Here is a 27,066-nt window from a genome sequence, read left to right as displayed (position 1 = left end):
ACTTGTACTGAGCATAAATGAAATTACAGATACCAATAATTAACTTTGAGGATTCTTGAGCCAGTTGTTTTTATAACCCTTTGCTTTGGCAGGTAAATAAGGGAAATTCCCAGATCTGATTTTTATAATGCAGATTAACTTCCTTAATGACCTGCCAAGCCTTGGAAAAATACCAAGTGTTTGCCGGAAGTGCCTAGGTGGCTTTTATTTTTAGGTTTAATGATTTTTATATTGTTATATAGGTGGCTTTTAATAATATGGATGTGATTTTAAAGAAGTGCCAAGCAGAGGCTTCCAAAGTCCAGCAAATCTGGGAAAGCTTGGGTAGCTAAAGCTTGCCCATACAGAGTTTGGCTTGCAAAGGAGAAAGAAAATGGGGAGATAACATTACAAGCAAACAGGATAACACCTTTTATGAATATCATGCCAGCTGCATAGCATCTAGCTGAGCTTCCACCTCTTTCCTGTCTGCAGATTTTAAATGTATGGGTGCAAGTCAGAGGACAAGGGCCAAAAGCTTTTGGCCCTTAGTTTGAGGCTTACAGTCTAGGGCAGGGGTGGCCAAACTGCAGCTCAGGAACCATATACAGCCCATAGTTTCATAGCTCTTGTTAAAGCTGTATTTACCAACCTTGGTGTCAAGGCAAAGAGAGATGCATAATGATGCAAACTATGGTCCATTATTTATATGGTACATGTGTATTTCCTTCTCTCACTGGTGCCAAAAAAAATTCCCTAATCTTTCCCTGTGCTGGTTTATGGGGCTTTTGTTTTTTAAAAAGTCTCGTTCTAGTGTAGTCGTGTTGTAAAGTGCATGCATATGTATTTTATCTTTATCTTCAAAGAAAGTATTAAGACAAGGGTGTCAAATGTGCGGCCCAAGGGATGGATCAGGCCCCCAGAGGGCTCCTATCAGGCACACGAGCAACTCGCTGACATCTGCTTCCTTCTCTCTCTCTTGCTTCTTTCTGCATCACAGCTTGCTTTGCCAGACATGCTCAATCACATAGGAGCCACAGAGCCAGTTTGGTGTAGTGGCTAAGTGCACAGACTCTTATCTGGGAGAACCAAGTTTGATTCCCCACTCCTCCACATGCAGCTGCTGGAATGGCCTTGGGTCAGCCATAGCTCTCATAGGAATTGTCCTTGGAAGGGCAGCTGTTATAAGAGCTCTCCAAGCCCCACCTACCTCACAGGATGTATGTTGTGGGGGGTGAACATAAAAGGACATTGTGAGCACTCTTAAGACTCTGAGATTCAGAGCTTAGGGTGGGATATAAATCCAAAAGCTTCTTTTACTGTGCTAAAGGGAGACATTTTTCTGTGTACAAACATAACAGGGAAGGATCTGTCTCATGAAAAAGAATTAACTTCTATTCTGCTGTTTTAGGAAGCTGTACACCTCAACTCTGGTAAAATTTATTCCTGTTACAGCAACCAGTTCCATAGATTTCTTCCTTTATCACATCCCAAAGCAATTTATCATCCAACTATTTGAATTTTGAGTGCCCAAAGGAATTAAAAATAATTGCTTACCACAGAGACTATAATTGTCTCTTAGCAAATACTTTTTCCTCATTCTAATGTATGTAAAGGTTTTCATGAAGCAGATACAGCAAATATACACAAGTCAGTAATTCTCTTATATGTGTACATTAACAGTGTACGTGTGTATAAACAAACTTGGTGACCGTATAACATACCAGCCTAGAGAAATTAGGGGTGGGGAAAATCATGAAAGCCAGGGAACAAACAATTAATTATTTCTAAGAGAGAGTGAATTTCTGTATTGTTAGCCAAATTGCTGGGGTCTCCTCTTTTGGGGGGAATTAGCAGAGGGAGACTTACGTAAAGCTATTTTGGAGCAGGGTTCTTTCCACCTATAATACAGAGGTCCAGTATCAGAAAGAAGACTCCAGATTTAAAATAGTTTTAAATGTTTACTTAGAAAAATATGCAGGAACACACATAAGCAATCAATATACACACAATCAAGAGGCTAGGAAAATTAGGAGTGTGGAATAGAGGCTTATAGGGATTGTTACAGAGATGATATTTACCTATCCAGGTGTGGCCCAGGGATCCATGAAGAAGAAGAATTGCAGATTTATACCCCGCCCTTCTCCCAGAATCAGAGACTCAGAGCGGCTTACAATCTCCTATATCTTCTCCCCCCACAACAGACACCCTGTGAGGTGGGTGGGACTAAGAGGGCTCTCACAGCATCTGCCCTTTCAAGGACAACCTCTGCCAGAGCTATGGCTGACCCAAGGCCATTCCAGCAGGTGCAACTGGAGGAGTGGGGAATCAAACCCGGTTCTCCCAGATAAAGAGTCCACACATTTAACCACTACACCAAACTGGCTCTGAAGCAGAGGATGTGAATATGGAAATGACCCAGAGTTTGGGGGTGCAAGTTTGGGGGTACACGTATAATGTCCACTACCTTCGCACCAGGCAGGCAAGTCACCATACGGTTTTGCCGTCCAGCTGTCTACTTGCCTAAGGATCAAATCACCAACTACCAAGACCCCCTCCCTTTCTCCCTGCCCAGGACATGCTTTTACAAGCTTTTCAGGCTTGTTTTACAAATAATTAGCCTGCTGCTGCTTCAAAAAAACATATATGCATTGGTGATATCACAGGCCCCTTGGCTACCCATTGACTGTCTCCCAGATGCCACCATGCCCACCAGACTTCACTTTCTCTTGGGTTTCTCCCTTTTTACTGAGGTGAGGGGAAGAAGCCCTCCACCCACTTCCTGAAATCAGAAGTTGCACGCTCACTCACTGTCCTGTCTGGTTGTCCAGCCAATCCTCCTCAGCAGCCTCCTTTCCTCGCCCTTTTATTCTTCTCCCTTTTATCTTCCCACCCTCCTCCCTTGTCTTTGCCTCCCCCAGCTGTCTTTGTTGGCTCACCTCCCACTCCATGGAGTGAGCTACAGTTGCAGGCTGGCACTGGGAGCCTCCACACTGGATTCCATGTTGCTCATGAGCGTCCCTGGCCTGTCATTGGGAGTCAGCATACCTGCCAACAATGGGGTTGGGTGGTGGCCCAAAGAGGCAACCTTACCTGGCTCTGCAGCCTTCCACATTGCACAGGCCATCCTGAAGCCAAATCCTTTCCCTTGCTGGCCAGTATCCTCAGTGGGTCGCTCCCGCCGTGCCCCCACCCCTTATCAAGCATCACGGCTGATGCATTCTCCAGTGGGTCATCCTGGCTCTACTCCTGCTGTCTCGTTGTGGCCATGCTGGCAAGTGTTTGTCAGGCAAGTGTTTGTCAGGCCAGCAGGGAGCTGAGGCTCCCCAGGGATCAGACTGGACTGGTCTTGGACAGGTGACAAAAATTGCTGAGTGTTGTATGTGTAATTGGTGAACATGGCTTATGCAGAAGGGACTAAAGTTTTAGCAAGGATTGTAGTGCAGTCTACATGGGTCTGCTCTTGGAGCCAGCTTGGTTCAAAATGCTGCAACTGTGCGTTACATAGATAGATAGGAGCGCTTCATTTGTGTAAAGATCATCACATATTTTCATTTATACCATATGTAGCTATAAAGAGACATTTGTGACTTGGCCCCTAAGCTTTGTTTCCATTTGCAGCCTCCTTTGTTCATTGTGGAGGCAGGTATCTGTTGCCCAATCCATTCCCCTGGCACTAGGTGCTTTTCAGCTTATTGAAAGATGAATTCTTCTTGATTAGTGTAAGTTTATCCTGTGAAATATGCTCTGCAGAAATCCACCACAGAACAAACAAAAGCAAGTTTGAGGATCTAAGCATAAATGCTTGGTACTTTTTGCAGCCAGGGTGTCAGGAAGATACCATACCTGTCAGCCTTTATGTGGTTATGCCCACATCATACACTGGTTTCCTTCCAGAACATCTGAAACTACCTTTGTTAGCTTAGGAAGTCTAGGTGGTAGATGGCCTTGTGTAATTAAAAGGTCCCAAAGACATATGAGTATAAATATTTATTTTTCTGTCATGCCCTCCTCATAAGGAGGCTCAGGGCAGGTTACAACAGATAAATTTATAATAGCGAAAAATCTAAAAACATCATTTCAAAACACAATAAAGAACAGTAAGATGGCTTTCTGAAAGTATCATAATATTTTGGCTCTTTCAAATAATAATGGATGTGGCCTGATTCATGGGTTCCCAGGTTGTAAAGCTCCCTACCAGGAACAGTTGAATAGAATAGTTTAACTAACAGTTTGAGCAGGAAGGGCCAATGGTATTGGATGCTTCAGCTAAAAGCCTTGGAATAACTCTGTTTTATTGGCCCTGCAGAATTGTAAAAGATTCTACAGGGCCCTGATCTCTATTGGGAGTTCATTCTGCCAGGTCAGGACCAGGGAGTTTTCATCCCTGGCCATAGTTGAAAGTCAGGCAGACATCTTTTTGGCCAGGTGGATTACCAGTAAATGTAGATCAGCCAGACGTAAAGCCCTTCTAGGTACATAAGGGGAGAGGTGGTCTTTCAGGTATGTTAGTCCCTGGCTGCTCGGGGTCTTAAAGGTTAAGGCCAACACCTTGAAATTGATCTGGAACTCTGTTGGCAGCCAGTGCAATGTGCACAACACCAGCTGAATGTGCACCTATGGAAATATTACAGACATTAGGTGTGCTGCTTTATTTTGCACTAGCTGCAATTTCTGGATCAGGTATATAAGGGATAATTCTACTTAAAGGATCAGAGTGGCCAGTGGACTGTTCTTTTCCCAGCTTAAGTTTGTTTAACAAAATGTTTAGAACCATTTTGATAATTAAGCATAATATGAATAAAGCTTACGGCACCCTTGACTATTGGAGAGGGGTTGAAACTTAGTGGCAGAGCCTCTGCTTTACATGCAGAAGGTCCCGGGTTCAATCCTTGGCAACTTGAGTTCAGGATCAGGTAGAAAGACCCTCATCCTGAGACCTTTGGGAGCCACTGCCAGTCTGAATAAACAATACTGACCTGGGTGGACTGAGTAAACAATACTGCTTCAGTGTAAGGCAGCTTCATGTGTTTAAAATATGAAAATCCAAGTGAATCCTTTGACCATAGGATCAATTGATGCATAAGTTCTATCACTCACAGCAAGTGTATTTCAAATATTAACATTCAGTTGTGTTTCCGCAGCAAAAAAAAGAATGGACAGGAACAACAGCCAGATCCAGAGGCGTCTTTCAGTAACCACTACCGAATTGTTACCCCAACATTCCGATACAGTATGGACTACAAGAAAGTTGGTAAATGCATTATTATAAACAACAAGAATTTTGCAGACTATACAGGTATGTGTTTGTTGCTGTTGGGTTCTGGATCTATATAATAGAGTATTTTTAAATTGCATGTACAAGGAATGATTTAAATAATGAACTGACCTTTCATGGAATGTTACCATCTGCATTCACTCAGAAATTTGTATATAGACAGTTTTTACCTGGCTATCACTTTAATGCTAGTCAGAACTTCAGAGACGTTGATCAGTCTTATTATTAAAGCTAGTGTCATTTGGAATTACCTAAATATTTTCAAATAATAATCAGCATTCTGAGTTTTACAGCCATTTTCATTCATAAATTGGTCCTCTGAAAATCTGCAGAAAATGATTCTACTTTTCTGCAGCAAAATGATCATCTTTGTTTTCTCATTAGGCATGGGTAGACGAAATGGCACTGACAAAGATGCTGGCGATTTGCAAAAATGTTTTCAAAATATAGGGTTTGATGTTGTTGTCCATAATGATCAAAGCTGTGAAGAAATGGAGAAACTGCTCAAACAAGGTAACAATGAAAGTTCATTATGTTAGCTTTCCCAATGTGGAAGTACTGTGTTCCTGTTGGTTTAGTTAAGAAGGCATATATATAAAGTCAACTTATTTTTGTAGTCATTTAGGAAACTGAAGGAGAGTCTAGTACACAGTTTAGCCGTGCCTTAAAGAACCTCTTTAAACAGACTTTCCAATTACAGCATTGTAAAGAAGCCGAATAGTATTTCCATTGTTTTAACAGGAACTGTGTTTGATTTATAGCTGCATATGAGAACCACAGCGATGCTGCTTGTTTTGCCTGTATCTTTTTAAGCCACGGAGAGGAGGGTCTCATCTATGGCATAAATGGAGCTATGCCAATCAAGAATTTGACTTCTTTTTTTAGAGGAGACAAGTGTCCTAGCCTTGTTGGAAAACCTAAACTATTTTTCATTCAGGTAAGGCATTCAATTCTAGCTACAAATCATCAGATAGAAACAGTTTTGCTGTAGATTAGTAAGCTGAAATCTAAAAGACTGAAAACACAATTCTTCTTGGTAGGCTGAAGGGCATTGGCCGCTCTTTGCAGGTTATTTCCTCCCATCTATCAAAGAAACAGAACAAGCTTCTTAATCATCTGTTCATGGGAGAGCTGACTTCTGCTCTTAGGCCTTCCTTAGCAGTGTGGGAACTAATTCGCACGATTTCTAGAAAGCTCAATTTTGTGTATTAATAGCATGTGTCTGCTTTCTTTGTTCTTTCTTCACCTCTCCCTTTTCATGTCCCACCACCACCAAATGCATGTAGAATTTGGGACTTTAAAGGCTTGAAGTAGCCAAAGAGGGTTCAGTACCAAGTGGTTATCAGCCCAACAGAATCTTTGTATTTGTTTGTTTAATGTATAAAGGAGGTAATGGTGATATGTTTGTTTCAGATGAGTCTAGTCAGGCCTGATTCAGGCATAGCCATGCACATAAAAAGCCCTGGCCATCACATTAGTTTTTTTATATCAGATCGTTAATCTCCTGGCAAGGGGTACATCTCAACACTGTTTTGGATTCATTTCAGATATAGCACAGAAGTAAAAATATCACTAGAGAAGCTTGCCCGCATTATACATTTTTATTAAAATTAAGATGCTATTGCCATCTATTGATTTTACATAGATAATTAAGCAAGAGCAATTACTTTATCTCATTAATTTCATGCAAAAAGTAAGCAGGTTATAGGCAAGCAGCATTTTCAAAGAAGACATTTCAGAAGAATTCAGTTTCCCATATTTATAGGCGTTTAAACTCATCTTTTAACAGTAGGCAGCCATCCCTCCTGATAGAGTTCACATTCTTGGCTAAATAATCAATATAGTTAATTCTCAACGTGGCCAGATCTGTGGATAATTAAATCCAGAAACTGGAACCATGAACAGACAAGACAGATCTTTCTACAAGCCAGAAAAAGCCTCACATTTGCAGAAAAATATGAAATATTTTTTAAAAAAAATACATTAGAAGCTTAACCTTTTCTCAAATAATGGAAGCAGTGTCTGTAGCTTTAAGAGATGAATGCACTCAGTTGCCATTACAACAGTATTGCCAGCATTCAAGTCTTAGGGCGATTTCCCACACAGCTTACCGAGAAGCGAAGTCCCTCCTCACCACGCAGCGTCTGTTCGGATTTCCCACCAGCTGCTCTGCGGATTCAGGAAGTGCCGCACCTTTTGCATTGCTAATGTAAACTAGGGTTTTAGTGATTTCCATTTGAGACGCAAAAGGTGCGGCACTTCCTGAATCCGCGGAGCAGTTGGTGGGAAATCCAAGACGCTGCGCGGTGAGGAGGGACTTCGCTCCTCGGTAAGCTGTGTGGGAAATCGCCCTTTAGTTTCATTTACAGGTGTCAGTTAAACTTCAGTTGTGTGATGTGAACCTGTTACAGCTACTGAATGGGAATAAAATTCCATAACTCCTTACCCCTTAACATATCTTGGATTTATGTGTGATTATTTATGCACAAGCAAATTATACGTCTTCTATGTTATGATTTCAGGCATGTCGAGGTTCTGAATTTGATGATGGTATACAGACAGATTCAGGTCCTTCAAATGACAATCTGGAAACTGATGCCAATCCCAGATACAAGATTCCAGTTGAAGCAGATTTTTTGTTTGCATATTCTACAGTGCCGGGTATGGCTGGAGAAAGTGAGAGCTTTTGGGCATTCAGATAGGATAAATTTAAAATCAGGTGAAAATTGGTGGAACAATATCAGAAGGCCTACGATCAAGCTTAAAAATTGATAATGTAAATAAAAAGTGAAAATATTATTATAGGGAAATATTTGTTCTTTGCATTGTTTTTTTAAGCCATTGTTTTAGAATTTTAAAAAATTTGCTTGATAAAAAATAGAACAAATTGGACTTTTATGCTTCTAAAATAATATAATACAAATCTTAAAGTCATCTTGTGTAATCTGAATAATAAATATTTGCATGTTTAATTCCTTTAAAGATTTAATAAATTAGCAATCCCTATAGCTAACAATATGCTGGTAAAGTGAGAGTGAAAGATGCTCTAGATGTCAGAATACAAAATATGTAATTAAAATAGAGGGATGAGACCAAAGGTAGGTTTAGCACTGTGTCTAGCCATGGCCAGCCACATGCTTGGGAAGATCACAAACAGCAAATAACTTAACCCTCCTTGCATTTGTCAGAATCTGTTTTAAAATTTATCTGTGTCAGAGGCTATCACAGTGTTTTGTAGTAATGAATCCCATGAGTTGATTCATTGTGTAAGAGAAATTATTTACTGGTGGTTGTACATTAACATATTTACTGTTCATAATTTCTTATCAAAGTTTTAAAGATCTGCTGTTGGCTAAGTTCATTGAGTTCAAGTTCTAATGTCTGGAGATCAAAAAGTTTTTCGCTGTTTTCTTTCAACACCATTCAGATCTTTATAAATAACTGTCATACCTTTGTGTGTTTTTTTCCTACACCAAAAAGACTCTGGATCATTTTAATTACTGCAGTCACAGTGGTGTTTAGACTATAGCCATGCTAGTCAGTTTTTCTGATACTAATTCCCAGACATAATTGTTATGAATATTGAAGGGAGGCCATGTTTGTTGTTGCAGCAAACCATACTGAATAAAATAAAACCTCATTACCTTACCCCATCTGAAAACTCAAATCCAATTAAATGCCCTGGCAACTAAAATGGACTTATAGTGCCCAGTGCATCTATACACAGCAAACACACACATACATGCATACACATATATCATTTCCTCTAGAAGCTATTTCATAGGGTGGGAATTGCTCCTATTGGTGTGCAAAAAAACCAAATCAATATTTTTTTTTGTTTCGGTCTATTGGACCAATTTTTTTTTTTTTTTACAAACAAAATCCAGGATTTCAATACCTGTATGATATTTGGATCTAGCTAGCCTCCAGGTGGGGCCTGGAGAACTCCCGCTTTTACAACTGATCTCCATCTGTCAGAGATTAGCTCCCTGGAGAAAATGGCTGCTTTGAATGGTGGGGTCTCTGGCATTGTAACATAATAAGTACCCACGCTCTCCCAGATCATCCCCAGAGTCTCCCAAGTATTTTCCAACACAGACCTGGCAACCATATTCGGATCCAGGATTTTTCAGAAATTCTAAATTTTGAGGGGTCCAATAGACTTGAGAAGAAAATACCATTTTTTTTAAAAGCCAGCCCAACTGAGTTGGCCCCAGGATCTGTGTGCAGCAAGGAAGTCTCTCTCTCCCTGCCTCCCTATATGGCCGAGGACCTGCCTACCTGAGGGACCGTCTTTCCCCATATGAACCCCAGAGAGCACTGAACCTGCTGACTATCCCCGGGCCGAAAGAGGTAAAACTACAGAGTACCCGCACTCGGGCTTTCTCTATAGTGGCTCCACACCTATGGAACCGGCTCCCAGAAGAAACGCGGGCCCTGCGGGACTTTGAACAGTTCCGCAGGGCCTGCAAGACCATCCTTTTTAGGATGGCCAACATTGATTAAAGAGAGAGACTGCTCAGGAAAATAAAAACTTACCACCGGTTTAATAGCACCAGGATGTCAATTTTATTAATTTTACTAATTTTAGAATTTTAATTAATTTGTTAAATTAGTTATTGCTTTGAACATTATTGTACTCAATGTATTAATTTAATGTTGTTAGCCGCCCTGAGCCTGCTTCGGCGGGGAAGGCGGGATACAAATAAAATGATGAATGAATGAATGAATGAAGACTCAGCTGGCAGGGCTTTTTCTGCAACACAGTTTAAACCAAGTTGCAAGATGTGCTAGCTCCAGTCTAAGTGGCACCACATTCTCAGCTCCCACCACCCCAGCTGATTCTCTCCTGTAGCACTGCTTAAATCAAGCTGCAAGAGAGGATCACTTAGGACAGTGGGAGCTGGCTTTTCTTACAGCTTGATTTAAACCGAGCTGCAAGACGAACCAGCCCCACCCAAGTTGGCACAGGGCTCTCAGCTCCCACTACCCATTCAATATAGCTGAATATACCCAAATAAAAGCCAAAAAAATGGTTTTTATTTGGACTCAGCTATACCAGTAGTTGATCAGATTCTCTGTATTTGGTGTAACTAGTACCTGAAAAGATACCAGTAAGGTATTTTTCATGTATTTTTTCATCTCACTTTATATTCTGAATGTACACTACTAGTTGCTATTGAAAAGAAGACTGAGCTCTGGGGAGAGTGGTCAACTGGAAGTGGTTATGTGAAGGGATTCCTTCAGATATGTGGCTCACAGACCCTGAAGGGCTTTAAAGGCTATAAGTAGAAAATAAAATTAGAACTGTGTTCCACCTGAACTTTTTGAAGAAAGGAGTACAATAGAAATGTAACAAAGGGTGGTCATTGTGACTGCATATCCAGCTGGTTTTTTGTTTGTTTGTTTGAAGTCTCACCAGAAACAACCATGTTCTTGAATGTTTTTTGAATGGGTGACTTGCTTTTACAGGAATGCAAGTTGCTGTGAAATAAACCTCCAGCAACAGGCTGTGTTTTCTTCTTCATTCAACCGATACAATCATAACTTGTAATATGTGTTGAAGTTTGTGACTCTTGCTTCTGACACCTATAATTTTTTTTTTGCTCTTCTAATTCATGTTTTCTAATTCTAATTTATAGGTTATTATTCCTGGAGAAATCCAGGAAAAGGCTCCTGGTTTGTGCAGTCTCTTTGCTCAGTACTGAGCAAGTATGCAAAACAGCTGGAGATCCTTCAGATTCTCACCATGGTTAACTACAAGGTAGCTACAAGCTATGAATCACAGTCTGATGACCCTCGCTTTAGTGAAAAGAAGCAAGTTCCTTGTGTGGTCTCCATGCTAACTAAAGAACTGTACTTCTGAAATCTCATCTCAAAGGAGATTATCAACAGCAGTTCCCAAAAATCAACTCAAACTCTGGAACCAATCAGATGCTGTTCTTCGGAAATATGCAATACCATGATTACCTCAATTGATAGATTAGATACTTTCCTAGGTGCCTCTAAAGTGTGTATGTGAGTGTACATTGATCAGTGCTTAAGTACTTTGTTTATATAGACACTAAAAGAAATATTGTTAATATTTCTCTTGATTCACTATGTCCAGGCTATTTTGTCCACATCATGGAAATATCTTTATGTTTCTATATTATTTTAACTTTTTTTCTAGCACTACATGGAAACCATCATATTTATTTCACTTATGTAGTACCTGCAAAGGAAAAAAGGGAGGGTATGAATTATACAGACCTATGACCAAGGTGTAGTGGAAGGTACTTTTAAGTTTTCAGTAATTGAATATTGATGTTTACATATCAGAGGATATTGCCATTTAACATCTCTCTATTGGTCCAAATATGGACCTTCTCTAACTGATGTAACATTTTAGCCATTTATTGTTAGAATCCTTCCATTTAAATCTCTCTCTGCTTTTCTTAGTCTTGAACAAACTAGCCTTAGAAAACCTAGGAACTGCTAAACTGTTTGTTTATTTTTATCCAATATGGGGGAGGGATTTGAGTCTATTTTGAGATCACTAAACTATGTGCGACATTCAATCTACTTCACACCGTAACAATTCATTAACAAAAATCCATTGTAATGTGTAGCTCAGTAGTTATAAAACTGAACAAATGCAAACTGTTAGTCTGTTTAAAGTATGATGAAAGTAGGCTGAACAAATGTAGACTGCCAATCTGATGGTTTCACAAAGCAATAAATAAGTCTGTAGCAATGTTCAGTGCAATGTTCAGTGCTAATGTCTTAAATCATATACTGCTGCTGAAGAACCATAATTGTTTGTTTCCAGTACTCAGGATAGTTACCTCAGTCTCTAATGCATATTCACAGGTTGAACATTCTCTTAAAGACAGAAGAACCACATCTTAATCTAGTACTTCACAGGCCTCAAATAGTAAAGTATTGTTTTCCTGTGGCAAGCATTGTCTCTTGTTTTACATCTGATGCTGTGTAACTACTGAATTTTGGTTATTACAAGAAAGCTGTTTACTGGGTGCAAATGCATCTATTCTTTGCATGTACTTACTGGTTTTACTGTTTTCATTACTGCACATCACCTCTTATTTTTTATTTAAGGATGATGTCTATCTGATATAAATTTGGCCCACAAAATCTATCAGCATCCCAGAAAGTAAAATCACTAGCCCAAAAAGTTTTTTCACATTGAAACTGAAACTACATAAATGTAAACAATCAAAATTTAATTAGTGAAAGATCAATTTAGTTGTTCACATCAAGAAGAAATTTTTTTCAGTCACTGTAAAATGGAATCCAGTGAAGGGCCATTGTCTGAAGGGACACTGCATTATGGATTCCATGATGAAACTCAAGGCTACAATGACATCAGCAAGACAAAACAAAATATAGCTGTGGGATTTCATGTGGTGGTGACTAGAATTCACCATGAAGTGCGAAAGACTGTTTTTTGAATTTACATTGACAGTGACTTGTATATTTGTTGAATAGTATAAATTTTAAACAGCAGTAGAATCCTAAGACAAGCAAACGGTATAAAACATTCTCAGTTGTTCTAAGAATTATTTTTGGCACTTAGAATTGTTGAATGCTTCAGAGTTCACTTGTCTGTCAGTTACCTGGTAAGAATTTTTTTACAGGATTTCAAAGCATCTATTCTTAGCTTTATAAAATAAAATGGGAAAACTTGGCAAGTATCTTGAAGTAGTGAGGTTAATCAAGTGTGTGTGATGGAGGTACAATAAAATGTACTGTTTTTCAGGATAAAATATTACAGGAATTTTTTTTGACATCTGTATATTTAGCAAAAATATAACCTATCTTTATGTTTAAAGATATTTTTCTATAATTATTGTAAGGCAACATGGAATATCTACTTTTCCTTCAAAAACTTGTCAATGAATTATTTAGGGAAACATAATTAAAGAAATAAAAGTAATTTCTTAACATTTTTTTGTTTAATTTTTGTCTTTGGGTGACATCCATACATTCAGAGCACTCAACTACACAGATGGGTAATTTTGTATTACTGATTCAGCCTTTTAAGGCCTAGAATCCACAAATCTCAAACTGCAATAGGGATATTACCTTTTATTTTTTTACCACATATGCATAACTTTTTTTTTTAATTTCAAGATGAAAGGGGGGCCAGCAGTTCCCATATGTGCCCCAGAGATCATTACAATCCAGCACACAGCATCTGTTGACCGTCCCTGGCCCAAAGGACGTTCAACTTGCTTCAACCAGGGCCAGGGCCTTTTCAACCTTGGCCCCAGCCTGGTGGAATCAGCTCCCCCTAGAGATCTGGGCCCTCACCAAATTGTTATCTTTCATAGGGCATGCAAAATGGAGCTATTCCACCAGTGGGCATCCTATTCCATTAGCTGGCCCTATGCAATCCATCACTGCTGCAATCCATCACTGCTGTAACATTAAATTTATTTACTGTTCTAGACTCTTAGTATATATTATATGCGCCCAACTAAGCCACCTTTTATACCTTCTTATGATTTGTTAAATTGTATTGCTTGATTTGGTTTTTAACTTGTTTTATACTGTTTTTAGAATGTTGTCATCCGCCCTGAATTGCCTAAATAAATAAAAATAATAGATTTGAAAATGACAGGAGATCTGACAGCATAGAATTGTACAGAAGAGCTGCTTAGAGCAGGCTGAAAATAGTAAATGTGTAACTTTCTCAGTTGTAGAAATAGTACCTCAACTGATGTCCAAACTAGGGATGTGCAAAAAAAAAAAAAAATTAGGTAGTGCACGGATTCGGAAATATATGGGGGGAGGGGAAAAATACGGAATCCCGTATATTTCTGAATTCCATAGTCAGAATAGCCGCATATATGGTAGATGCGCGGCTATTTCCGAATATACGGCCCCATTATACCCTATGGGCCATTGAAATCAATGGCAAATAGGGTATATTTGAAGCTGCCTGGAGGGAAGGGGGTTTGAGGGAGAGCCCCCAAATTTGCAGGGGACTCTCCCCTACAAACCCCCCAAGTCCCAAAAAGATTGGGCCACGGGGTCCAATTCCTGGGGCACCCAAAGCCAAAACTAACTTCACACCAGAGAATCTCTATAGGACCCAAATGCACTATATACATCTATCTACTCTATGAACCCTGCCACACAAAACACAGACCTGGCTGCAGCAAACCCAGATGCCAGCTCTCCACCCCTGCCCCAAACAACACGGGGAGAGCTGGCCAAGCACAACAAGCCTGCTGGTTCTGGGTCTCTCACCCAGGTGCCAGCTTCCCTGCCACAGAACACACAATCTACAGATGCCAACTCTCCAGCCCTGCCCCAAACAACATGGGGAGAGCTGGCCAAGCACAAGGAGCCTGCTGGTTCTGGGTCTCTCACCCAGTTGCCAGCTCCTCCCCCCAAAAACCAGAACCATGGAAAGGGACAACAGGAGAAGGCCAAGAAAACTGTTAAAAAAGTGGCCTTTTAAACAATGAAAATTAGGCCAAACAGCGCCCCCCCCCCAAGAACCAGAACCAGAAGAGAAAAGGAACAACAGCAGCAACAAATCAAACACAGAATCCTTTTAAAACAGTAAAAAAACCTTAACTTTTAACAATACGGGAACTTTACCAACCCCTCCCCCCCAAAAAAACCCCTTCACCCTAACCCCAAGAAATCCAAGCTACCCAAATCAGGAAAAGTAAAAGGACACTGCACTTTTAAAAGTCCTCTCACTAAAGTAAGATATGGGCAAATTGGCAAAAAAAAAAACTCCACCCCAGGCCCCCTCCCCCAGCAGAACACCCTAACCCTAACCCCAAATAAGCTACCGACCACCCAAATCTGGATAAGTAAAGGGACTCTAAGTCTTAAAAAGTCCTTTTACCAACTAAAATAAAAACAAGAATCCCAAGACTGTCTTACCTTAGACGTCTTCTCTACTCCAGGCAAGTCTGGTAAGGCTGAGAGAGAGCAGCAGCTGAGGCCAAGGGCCAGCACAGCACAATCTCTCTCACACACCAACACAGCAGCAGTGGAGGAGTCCAGCCAGGCAGACTCCTTCAAAAGGTTCTCTGGCCCTACAGAGAGCAGTTTCAAAAAAATAGCACTGCTCTGTGATTGGCCAGACAACAGTGCTTACTTGGATACCTCCTGTCTCAAAATGCCTCCTGTCTCAAAAGCACATTAGAAATATCAGTCCTGTTGTAGGGATGAGAAACATGTTTATAAATAGCTCAGAAGCTCAAGTCATCCTGCAAATAATGTTATTGCAGAAAATGAGGGGTCATGGGGGTATCTGCGATGCCAGTTTTGATTTTGGACCTGTGTTTGATAATTCTAGTTCTAACAGTTTTAGTGCTAATGCCCACATAAATGAATTGACATGGACATAAAATTAAATACACAACCCCCTTGGAATTGCAATTTGATAGGTAAGATCCATTAGGCCGCAGGGGTGGCCAATGATAGCTCTCCAGGTGTTTTTTGCCTACAACTCCCATCAGCCCCAGCCAGCATGGCCAATGGCTGGGGCTGATGGCAGTTGTAGGCAAAAAACATCTGGAGAGCTACAGTTGGCCATCCTGCATTAGGGTGTATAAATTCTTTAATTCAAGAGTTAAATAGCAGATGGAACATCTACCACATTTAAAGTAGCCACATGTCTTAGTCATTACTATTCATGGACAAATATCTGATATATTAACCATGTCCCTAATGCTTAAATAAAAGCAGCTGGCCAGCAAGGCAAGAGGTGGGGCAGAGGGAAGGAGCTCTTAGCTCCTTCTCGCTGCCTCTCCACCTCTTCCTGCCTTGGTTGGCTGCTGTCGGCAGCCAGAGGAACTTCCTCCCCCCCACCCTTGTTGCCACAAAGGGAGATAGGGATGTTGGTGGGCAGAATGGAAAGAGGAGCTGCCTGGTCCATCCTGATGGGAGCGGCCAGGTGGCATGGTACAGCAGCAGGTGGGGGGAGGGCACATGGCAGGCAGGAAGTCAAGAGCAGGGGGTGCCTTGCCTGGGGTGGCGCGAGGCTGCTAGTGGTGGCACTGATTGTGCAATATGTAGCAGATCTTTAAATACATAGCTAAATAAATAAATACTACATAACTAGCTAAATAAATATGTAAATACTATCTGGAGGCAGTCTGACCTCATAGGGACTCCTAACACACCTCCTAAGAGAACTACTAGGGCAGAGAAACCTACCAGGGCTACATGGACCAGACAGAACATGGTCAAAATGGCTGCCTCCCCCAGATCTCCTAGCGGGCAGTAGCAAGCGGATCCCTAGGCTCCCATCTCCCCTGGCAGTAAGGCCATAAAGTCACCTGCTGCCCCAGCTGATAATTCAGCCAAGTTTCAGGCCTTTGCCTTAACAAACTTTTTGATCAGATTAGCATGCCTCTAGGACCTCTGTAAGCACAGGAATCAGATGGCACTGCTACATGCTATGGATACCTGTTGGTCAATGCATTAACGGTACTTCCACAACAGTACTTAGAAGAGGGTTTGGTCGCACAGTTCCAGCAGCTCGGACAAAGAGGCCTGAGAATGGCAGGGGTCACACAGAGACCGTTACCTGAGGCAGTAGAAGAAGCAAAGCACACCCCAATACCAGGACGCACAGTCCTCCAGTGAGTACTCTAATGAGGAATCAGTTAATTACTCTGGCCAGGGCTTTTTTTTTTTTTAGCAGGAACACACAGGAATGCAGTTCTGGCTGGCTTGGTGTCAGAGGGTGTGGCCTAGTATGCAAATGAGTTCATGCTAGGCTTTTTCTACAAAAAAAACCACCCCTGACTCTGGCAAATATTGGTTGTGAAGAAATGCATTTCTTCCTCATAGGTTGGAAATGAGCAAAACCTCCACTTTGCATTTTAACAGCTTTTTCTATCTAGGCAGAAATTAGGCTGGAAAGGGGAAAGTTGTTTCAATTGCTTCTCAGACCTCAGCTTGCCTTCATACAAATGCTAATAGATCTAGCAGAAGAGATAATGGGTGAATCAAGCTCTTCCTCTTCTCCAAGCAAGGAACTGAGATTTGGAGGACTCTAGGAATAATCTTCAGGAAGGTGGCCAAGGAACTGGTTTGCTGACCTGGCCTGACCTAGTCAGGAGGTGGAGATTATAAAAACTTCTTGTGGCAGGAAGGAGCTCCTTTTCATACTGGGTCCATCAGAGGAGGCAGATCTCTTAGCTGAGGTCTGGGGGAGGCAGCCATTTTGACCATGTGTGGTCCAGAACAGCAGGAGAAAGTGTCAAGGGATCTGTAACTTCCTGAGCTAAAGAGCTGTCCTATATTTTACCATGTGACAGGGCATGTAAATAGAGAAGGACAGAGGATTTGTGCTTTACCCATTTCTTTTTGATCTCTTGCTCAGTCTGTGCTGTACTAAATGTATGCTTGTAAAGATTTTATTTTTAGTAAATACTTTATACATTTTGATGCTCTATGCCACATAGACCTCCAGAGTGTCAGACCTGCTATTTTAAAAGGAGCACCAAGAGAAGGCAGGCAGTGCACAAGGCCATAAATTGTCACTGTGGTGACCAGGCACTGGGCAGCAGGAGACACAGAGGCAGGGCCTCAATACTTAGAAGGGAAGCTTGGAGTCCTGACCCTTCCAGTGGGCAATTCCATACAAAGTTCAGGTGGTGGTGGCAAGCTATTTGAGAGTGAAAGAAAAGCCTTCCCAGGTGTTGTGAAAAACCTAGGAGTTCAGAGTGGAATAGACCTGCAAGCCAGAGCAGAACTATTCTGCCACAATTTGCCAGCACAGTGAGATAAGAACAAACAGAGAACTTGATTGGCCAAGGATTGTGAATTTGGCATGTGCATGTCCAGAGAAAGCAACGGAAAATTTTGTGGGGATAGGTTTCAGGTCAACTGGAGTAGGGTCTGATCAGACTAGCTAGGATGGAGTTAGCAGAGCAACTGAGAATTCTTAAACTGACAAGGCAAGAGCTGCAGAAGAATGCCAATAGCAGCAGATAGATTATGAGAGCAGAACTCCTGATGAAACTGTGGCAAGTCCATAGGGGTAGCTGAAGCTGAGTGCCTAAGCCAGTGTGACAACGTCAGGCTCAATTGCTCATCCCACCCTCCCTCAATGTTTTTTGTAATGCAATATTTTGCTTGTGTCTTTAATTGTCACACCTTTGTGCTTTAGGCAGTGAATGGGGGGGGGGGGGTGTGTGACTGTGCCTGTGTGCCTGCCACTTCTGGTTGAAAGGAAAAGGAAAGGTCCCCTGTGCAAGCAGCAGTCGTTTCCAACTCTGGGATGACGTTGCTTTTACAACATTTTCACGCCAGACTTTTTACAGGGTGGTTTGCCATTGCCTTCCCCAGTCTTTTACACTTCCCCCCCAGCAAGCTGGGTACTCATTTTACCAACCTCAGAAGGATGGAAAGCTGAGTCAACCTCGAGCTGGCTACCTGAAAACCCAGCTACCACCGGGGATCGAACTCAGGTCGTGAGCAGAGCTTAGGACTGCAGTAGCTTTAACACTCTGCGCCACGGGTTGGGGACTCCCTGAAAGAGTTTTGGGGGTTTAGCTCTTGCTGTTGTGATCAATAAAGCTATGGCCTTTTTCACTCCAACTCAGTTTTGTGTAATTTTGTATGGTGCTGCCTGCTTTCCTGCCCTTCAGTTGCCCTTAGGAGCACAATGGCAATACTTGTTCCTCTTCCAGTTGACCAACTAAATTAATGAATAACAAAGGAAACAGGGGGAGGGAGGAGTCTTCCTTTTCCTGAAATATTTCCTTTGGAAAGTCCAGGTTTAGAAAAGAAAGCTGGGGGCTTTGTTACCTGTATATAAGTCTATATTATTTGGGTTAATTGATTAGTGAATACTGTACACTTTTTATTTTTTTAAACAATCTTTCAACATTAACATTATCTTTCAACATTAAATGAAGGACATTCTTTTCTGTTCATAATCCTTCCTCATTGAATGTTAAATAACCAGATCCATTCTATAAAATAAACAAGAAGTCAGACGTCAGCATTCTGAAAAGTTTATAGGGACTTTAAGAAGAAACTGAAACAAGGAAATGAATTTATCATTGTTTTCTGACCTGGGTGCATTTTGTATTAATATTTATCAGGACTTATCCCATGTGTGTTAGCATTCTACCGTCTACTGTGTTTCCCCTTTCAAACATCTTTCAGTTAGAAAACATCAGCTGGGGTATTTCCTTATGACTCATCCTGAAGGCTGTGTTATAAGTCTTTTGCTGCACAATCAGCATTGAACTGGGAATAATTCAGTGCTCAGGAAATGCATCGTGGTTGGAGGTTGTTGATCTTCAACATGGCAAACACACTATGCCTGTAAGTATTTTTACAGCCTTCATTTGGGCAGTGTTCGTTAGACTTAAAGACGATTGGAGTCCTGTTTCTTTCTGCTGCTTTATCAACATTTTAACTGATGTGGCTGTTACATGATTAAGCTATGCTAACAGAAGTTGTATTTTAAAAGCAAATCACAGGTGGTATAGCCATGGAATTATCATTATTTAACCTGTGAGAGTTGGTTAAAGGACCATTATACCACTAAATAAAATGTAAGCGTACTAAAATTAAAAATTCTGTCCCAACCAATCCTAATCATAAACTGAAATTCTGACAAAGTAATCTATAATTTATGAAATCTTGTGATAGAATAAAATTGTTAGTCTTCAAGGTGCACTGAATTCTGCAGATGACTGAAGCCTCTACACCACTTCATTAGTCTCTCTCTCTCTCTCTGCAAATGATAATCCTTTCAATTTAAATTCTGATATATTTTAGTGAATAGACTTATAGGCTCTTTAAACTGTACAAGCAGAACTTAAATGTTGCTAAACTATCAAGAGGCAAAGCATGCAACTGTTTAATTAACAAACTGCTTATGCTTTTCTTTGGCTTTCATTTGGAATTATCTCAGTGCTTAATTAAATAATTTGGGCCATAAATTGCTTAATAGTAATTTATTCTGTGCCTTCACCATGGAGGCAAATCATAGATATTCAGTACAATTAGGGTTGCCAGGTCTGTGTTGGAAAATACCTGGAGACTTTGGGAGTGGATCCAGGACACGGCGCAGTTTGGGGAGGGAAAGGGCCTCAACATGGTACAATGCCATAAGAGTCCAACACATTCATTTTCTCCAGGGAAGCTGATCTCTGCCAGTTGGAGATCAGTTGTAAAAGCAGATCTCCAGGAGCTACCTGGAGGCTGGCAACCCTTCTCTTAAATAGAATATTGATCTATCTTGAGGTGTAGCTTGGCTCATGGTCTCATGCCAACAGACTTCAAAACAATTTCTATTTCAAAGTCCAAGAATTCTCAAGATCTCTGGAATTAGACTGCTGTGTTGTCATTTTTGCATTGTATTTATTTGGCAGAAATAAGTCTTAACAAGGTGCAGAGTACTACGCCATTCAACAATAATTAAAAGTCCAAGTATTTATATCACACAGCAAGGGCATAGGAGGGCCTTCTACTGGCTGCCACCACTCTGGTAAGTGTCTGCTTGGGAGGGCCCAAAGCACCCAACCACCCTTGTCTTCCTTATTAGTAAATACCTCCAAGGAGATGTGAGGACCAAGGCAGTATAACAACAACAACAGTTTATTTACAGTGTTCAAATAATGTGGGTAAAAACAGTGAAATATATATACCGTAAAAGTGGGTGCAAATAAACAGAAGCTCTGACATTTAGCTAGACATTCCCTTCCTCCAATACCAAAACTCACCACCTTGGGTAAGGGATCTCTCCTGATGCCTTCTCTCCTATAGCCTTTTCCAAAGAGAACCCACCCTGTCTGTGCTTGACCCTTTTAAGCTTTCATCCCAGGTCCCACCCCTCTCTGGGCTAGTTTCCCTCCAAAACTTTGCCACCCAGTCAGAAGAACAGACGGGATCCTGGGAGATGTATGCTTTCTGTAGTAATTCCTAGGCAGGCTTCTATGGAGCCTGTAGGCCTCACTAGGCCCAGGATCATGACAATTTAGAGTTGCCAAGTCCCCAGAATCCTGCTTTGCGTGCGACACAATGACATCACCCAGAAGAGACTTCATTCCAATGGCAGTGTACACGGCAGCTGCTCTAGGCATTTCTGGGGGAACTATGGTTTTCCCAGACGCTCTAGCCATTTTGGAGGTAAAAACTCTATGGTACATATTGCATCATAGAGTTTTCCCTCCAAAATGGCTAGAGCATCCGGGGAAACCATAGAGTTTTCCCGAGGTAAAAACTCTATGGTACATATTGTACTCTATGGTACATATTGTACCATAGAGTTTTCCCTCCAAAATGGCTAGAGCATCCGGGAAAACCATAGAGTTTTCCCTCCAAAATGGCTAGAGCATCCGGGAAAACCATAGAGTTTTCCCGGAAATGCCTAAAGCGGCCGCCATGCAACATCACCAGTGTGACAATGTCATTTCCAGGTGACATCATCATGCCAGCAACGTATGGGGAGGTTCCCCCCGCCAGCCCAATGTAGGCCAGCGGGTTGGGAACCTCCTGGGCAGGGGAATCCTTGGCAGCCTACGACAATTTATTATCCTTATCATTGAGTTGTGCTATTATTTTTATAAAGTAAAATTAGAAAGGAGCATGTCAGTACAACTGGTCATATTTTCATTGTCTCGTTAGATCTCCTCCTTGATTTCTGACATTTCTGACTTCTGGATGCCTTTGCTTTGTGTTCTTTGAAAGTAAAGTTGGCCCTGATAGAACAGATCAAACAAAGATCAATGGATAACAATGCGACGGTTCATAAGCAGTATTTGCTAAATACGAAGTACTTCCATGCTCTGACCTGGTTGGCCCTGGCTATCTCAATCTTATCAGATCTTGGCTGATGAGTGGAATTAGTTCTGGTTAGTATTTGGATGGGAAACCCCTGAGGTAGTCCAGAATCACTATGCAGAGGCAGGCAATGGCTAACCACTTGTGGATGTCTCTTACCTTGAAAACCCTATAAGATCACCATAAATTGGCTGCAACTTACCCACCACCAAATACTTCCACATTTATGCAGAGGCCCACTAGATGAGATTGGCTGCCATGTTGATCATGGCGCTGTCCCAGAACATTCTGGTCTCTATGCACGTAGTAAGATATATGCTTGATTTGGGTTTTTTGTTTGTTTTCCCCTGGGGACCAAGAATATGGTTTGCTAATGCAGGAATTTTCCGCTTTCCCACTACAGTGGACTGATCATTAGCTGGTAAGGTTTAGATTCACAGGCACTCAAAACTTCTGCAAGGGTTAGGATGGTCTGTCCTAGAAAGTGGATGCATCCAGAGGTTTTCTGTGTCGCTTGCGGATTTTCCAGTCAGCAAAGTTGGTGATACTGTTACAACACTAGCTGACTTGTAGAACATATGACCTAGGGTGAGGAAACAATAGCTACTCAATATCTCCTCCTGCAGAGTCCTGAATTGCCTCTGAGTTAACTGAGCAGCTTGGAACAAAGGAGAAAAACTTGAAATGAATGTGATTAAATATCGATGGGAGAACATTATCATTCCTACTCTGTGGTGGCGGCAAAGTGAGCTCACTTCTCTGTCACCATTGTGCCTATACAATGTCACCAGGAGGAGCTTTTTGGAGTTCTAAAAAGGAGCTCTTATCTCAGGCTCCTGAGGACTTTAACCTGAAAAACCTGCAGGTCCACTGTGACTTTTTTGCATTACATTTTGCATACAAAATTGCACAAATTATTGGTTCAGTTAAATCTCAGAATGTTATTGGAATGCAGTCTGGTTCTAGATGACAAATTAATTTCAGTTGGTGAGGCCTGATGTGGTGGACAAGCTGTTTAGAAGAATGTAGCCCACTGCACCTAGGCTTAACCCTTGCCCATCATGGTTAATAGTATCAATTTGGGGTGATTTAGTCAAATGGGTCCAAGTAGATAATACGTGCCTCTTTGCAGGAAGGTGTTGTTCCAATTGTTTGAAAGAGTCAGTTGAGAAACTCCTCCTGAAGAGGACATCCCTGTTCCAGAATGACTTAAATCACTATCACCCATTGACCAATGTTCCATTCTTGTGCAAGAAGTTTGAGTGGATGAGGGTGACAGAGCTTCAAGCAGTCTTGGAGAAAACAAATTATCTAGACATATTTCAACCTAGATTCAACCCTAAGTTTGGAACAGAAATAGCCTTGGCTGGCTGCCTCACAATCTTCACTGGGAGAGTGACAAGAGGAATGCATCCTTTTTTATTGTCCTGGACCCCTTGGTGGTATTTGATACCATGAACAACAATATGTTTCTGGAGAAGCTGAATGAGTTGGAAATGGAAGACACCATGCTCCAAAAGAACTGCGTTGTCTGCTCATCTGTTTCTGGGCACAATTCAGATTCTTACCTTTAATACTCTAAATGTCAGATAGTGTACTTGAGGGACCTAGGGTTGCCAATCCCTAGTTGGAGGGGATCCCACAGTTTGGAGGCCCTTCTCCCACTTCAGGTTTATCAGAAAGCAGGAGTGGGGGAAGGAAATGTCTGCTGGCACTTAATTATACCCTATGGAGACTGGTTCCCATAGAGTATAATAGAAAATCAATCTGTGGGTATCAGGGGGCCTGGGGAGCACTGTTTTTTGAGGTAGAGACACCAAATTTTCAGCATAGCATCGTGCCTCTCCTCAAAACACTCCCCAAATTTCAAAAAGAGTGGACCATGGGTCCAATTCTGTGAGCCCCCAAAGAAGGCGCCCTATCCATTATTTCCAAATGGATGGAAAGCATTTATAAGGTGTGTGTCCCTTTAAATGTGATAAGAGAAGCCATGTTAGATCAAGCCAATGGCCCATCCAGTCCAATACTCTGTGTCACACAGTGGCAAAAATTTATATATATATATATATATATATATATATACACACACACACACACACACACACATACACTCTGTGGCTAATAGCCACTGATGAACCTCTGCTCCATATTTTTATCTGAACCCCTCTTGATGGCCAGAATTCCCTTTGGAGTTGCATCATTCTTGTCACACCCTTGCTCCTGGCTCCACCCCAAAGTCCCCAGACATTTCTTGAGTTGGATCTAGCAACCCTACTGAAGAATCTGGCACCACAGGCCTCTGCTAGACTTCAGCAATGGGCTCTCAATTTGGCAGTTTATCCATATTCCATGTTGTATAAAGCAGGTCAGGCTATTGCAAATGCAGATGGACTGAGTTGCCTGCATTTACCTGAACAACCTGGAGATCCACATGTCACCAATTCAGGGCTGCTTTGCCTGTTTCTCCATTATGTCTGTAGGAATAGTCTAGTCGTCCTTGGCTGTGGCTTCATATTGATTATGCTGGTCAGTTTAAGGGGGTCAATGCTATTGATAGTGGTGGATGCACATTCCAAATGGCTGGCTATCTTTGCAATCAAAATGGCTACTTCTGCTGCCTCCATTTAAGAGTTCCGTTAGTGATTAAGTATCCATAGACTTCCACACATTTTGGTAACAGTCAGTGCCTCTATATTCACTAGTGAGGAATTCAAAGGCTTTCTGGCCATCAATTGGATCAGACATATCACTTCAGCAGCATACTATTTGTCCACAAATTGGCTGTTGGAAAGAAGAAGAATTGCAGATTTATACCCTGCCCTTCTCTCCGAATCAAAGACTCAGAGTGGCTTACAATCTCCTATATCTTCTCCCCCCAACAACAGACACCCTGTGAGGTAGGTGGGGCTGAGAGGGCTCTCACAGCAGCTGCCCTTTCAAGGACAACCTCTGCCAGAGCTATGGCTAACCCAAGGCCATTCCAGCAGGTGCAACTGGAGGAGTGGGGAATCAAACCCGGTTCTCCCAGATAAGAGTCCGCACACTTAACCACTACACCAAACAGTACAGACTGTGAAACGACACTAAAGAAGGTTGTAGGACAAACCTTACAAACAAAACTTTCCCACTTGCTTGCTGTGTACTGCACAACACCATGTACTACCGCTGGAAGATCCCTATCTGGAATATTTGGTAGATTTATTTGTACCCAATAGGACTTGCAAAAACCCAATATTTACAGTTAAGTCCCTCAGAAACATCAATCCATGAAAAAGAATCATGATAACTGCCACCCCACACAAGCCTTATGTCCAGAACAGGTCACCTCATGTGGGTCAAAAAATTGTCAGTGGAAATGAAGTGGGTTCCAGGGCTCTGGTTATGACAAACTGAAGCATTCTCACACAGTCCAGGTGGACAGCATGGCTATGAGATGCCATGTAGACCAGCTTCTGTTTTGCATAGGGAGTCAACAAGCCCTACAGCCCTTCTGGGACAGCATAATTTTCTGAATGCTGAGGTGACCAGGGGGGGAAATGATATAGCAGTAGTACACTGGAACACTTCCCCTATGAGGAGAGTCTGAAGAGCCTTGACTTTTCAGCTTAGAAAAGAGACAACTAAAAGCGGACGTGATAGAGGTTTATACAGTTATGCATGGGGTACAGAGAGCTGACAAACAGAAGCTTTCCTCCCAAAATATTAGAATTCTAGGGCATCCAATGAAGCTGATGGACAGTAGGTTCAGGACCAGTAAGAGGAAATACTGCTTTACACAGAGAGTGATTAAAACGTGGAATTCACTGTCAGATGATATAGTGATGGCCACAGGAATAAATAGCTTTAAAAGGAGATTAGATAGATTCATGGAGGATAAGTCTTTCAATGGCTGCTAGCCATGCTGACTAAGGGGAATATCCACATTCAGAGGCACTAATCCTCTGAATCCCAGATCCAGGAAGCAACATCAGGCGATGACCTCAACCTCTAGTTGTTGGCTGTCCAGAAGAACTGGTTGGCCACTGTGTGACACAGGATGCTGGACTAGATGGACTATTGGTCTGATCCAGCAGTGATTTTCTTATGACCTTATGTACCTGAGATAGATTCTTCCACAGCCATAATAACCTCAAATGCATCAGAGTCCCATGATGGAACTGTGGATTCTCCATATGAAGTTCCTGAATATCCTGGCCATGTAATGTTCCAGAATTATCTGAGCCAGTGCCAGCCACAGCAGTGCTGCCTTCACCTCCTATATCATAAAGACTCAGAAAACAACATGTGAGAATGGAGCTGTAGATAGTACCAGCCAGGGAAGCCCGGGCAGAATAATCCCATCCCCTGTTAACCACTGAGATCAGGCCTATTTGTGGTTAGTTGTTCATTCTGTTTATTCAAGTTGTTTGACTTATTGATAGACTTTGGAGGAAAGGATGTAGTAAGCTAAAGGTTAATCTTCTAGTCTGCAGGAGATATACCAGATTGTTGGAGGTGGGGTTAACCAAGTTCCCCCAAGACGGCTGTGTCTAGTGCTGCCAGCCTCCAGGTGGGTGCAAACCAAGAAAAATGTGTTCTTTGAAAATTAATCACAACACTTAAAGAAGACTTTCAAATTCACTAATCTTATTTATAACATGAAAATTACTTAGAGAACTAAACTACTCTTTCAATAGAGCACTTAAAGTCATTCGAACAACAAATATATTTATATAAACAAAACAACAATAAAGAATTCAGTATGAGGTAGAAAAGTCCATCACATAAGAGTCCATAAGGATACACTACTCAAAAGTAGTTTTTTGTTGACACACAGACTTCTCCTTGCAAAAATAGATAAGATATTCAATGATGCTATGAATGTTCTGTAGAAAGGATTCAGATATTGAAGAGAAGTACTACTGATAATACGATTCACAGGTAAAATTTCGTGTTTCGATTAATAACTTCTGATAAATATACTTTGATAATCTGGAATTGCAACTTATTTATGCAAAGATAATGCAATGCTGAAAAGAATCAAGAAA

At 41.5% G+C, this 27,066-nt stretch overlaps 2 protein-coding genes across 3 annotated transcripts in view; both read left to right on the top strand.

The window, feature by feature from the left end:
* Positions 1-13,203, top strand: part of CASP7 (caspase 7) — a 30,150-nt gene extending 16,947 nt beyond the window's left edge. The window contains exons 2-7 of one of the 2 annotated variants that reach the window (XR_009555565.1): positions 5,124-5,278; positions 5,642-5,770; positions 6,019-6,194; positions 7,780-7,918; positions 10,900-11,909; positions 11,947-11,997. Coding sequence is in view for 1 of the 2 variants with exons in the window: in XM_060241609.1 (XP_060097592.1) it covers positions 5,124-5,278; positions 5,642-5,770; positions 6,019-6,194; positions 7,780-7,918; positions 10,900-11,123 (823 nt within the window). In the remaining variant the exon portion in view is untranslated. Of the gene's footprint in view, positions 1-5,123; positions 5,279-5,641; positions 5,771-6,018; positions 6,195-7,779; positions 7,919-10,899 lie in introns of both variants that reach the window. The other variant, XM_060241609.1, reaches the window with a different exon arrangement.
* A 6,310-nt stretch (positions 13,204-19,513) lies between these two features.
* Positions 19,514-27,066, top strand: part of PLEKHS1 (pleckstrin homology domain containing S1) — a 79,995-nt gene continuing 72,442 nt past the window's right edge. Inside the window, exon 1 of the mRNA XM_060242670.1 lies at positions 19,514-19,573. The gene's annotated coding sequence lies outside the window, so the exon portion shown is untranslated. The remainder of the gene's footprint in view (positions 19,574-27,066) is intronic.

The sequence above is a fragment of the Heteronotia binoei genome, chromosome 6, assembly GCF_032191835.1.
Source record: "Heteronotia binoei isolate CCM8104 ecotype False Entrance Well chromosome 6, APGP_CSIRO_Hbin_v1, whole genome shotgun sequence".
NCBI lineage: Eukaryota > Metazoa > Chordata > Lepidosauria > Squamata > Gekkonidae > Heteronotia > Heteronotia binoei.
Note: the sequence above shows the minus strand (reverse complement) of the source record. Positions and strands in the feature narration are given on the sequence as shown.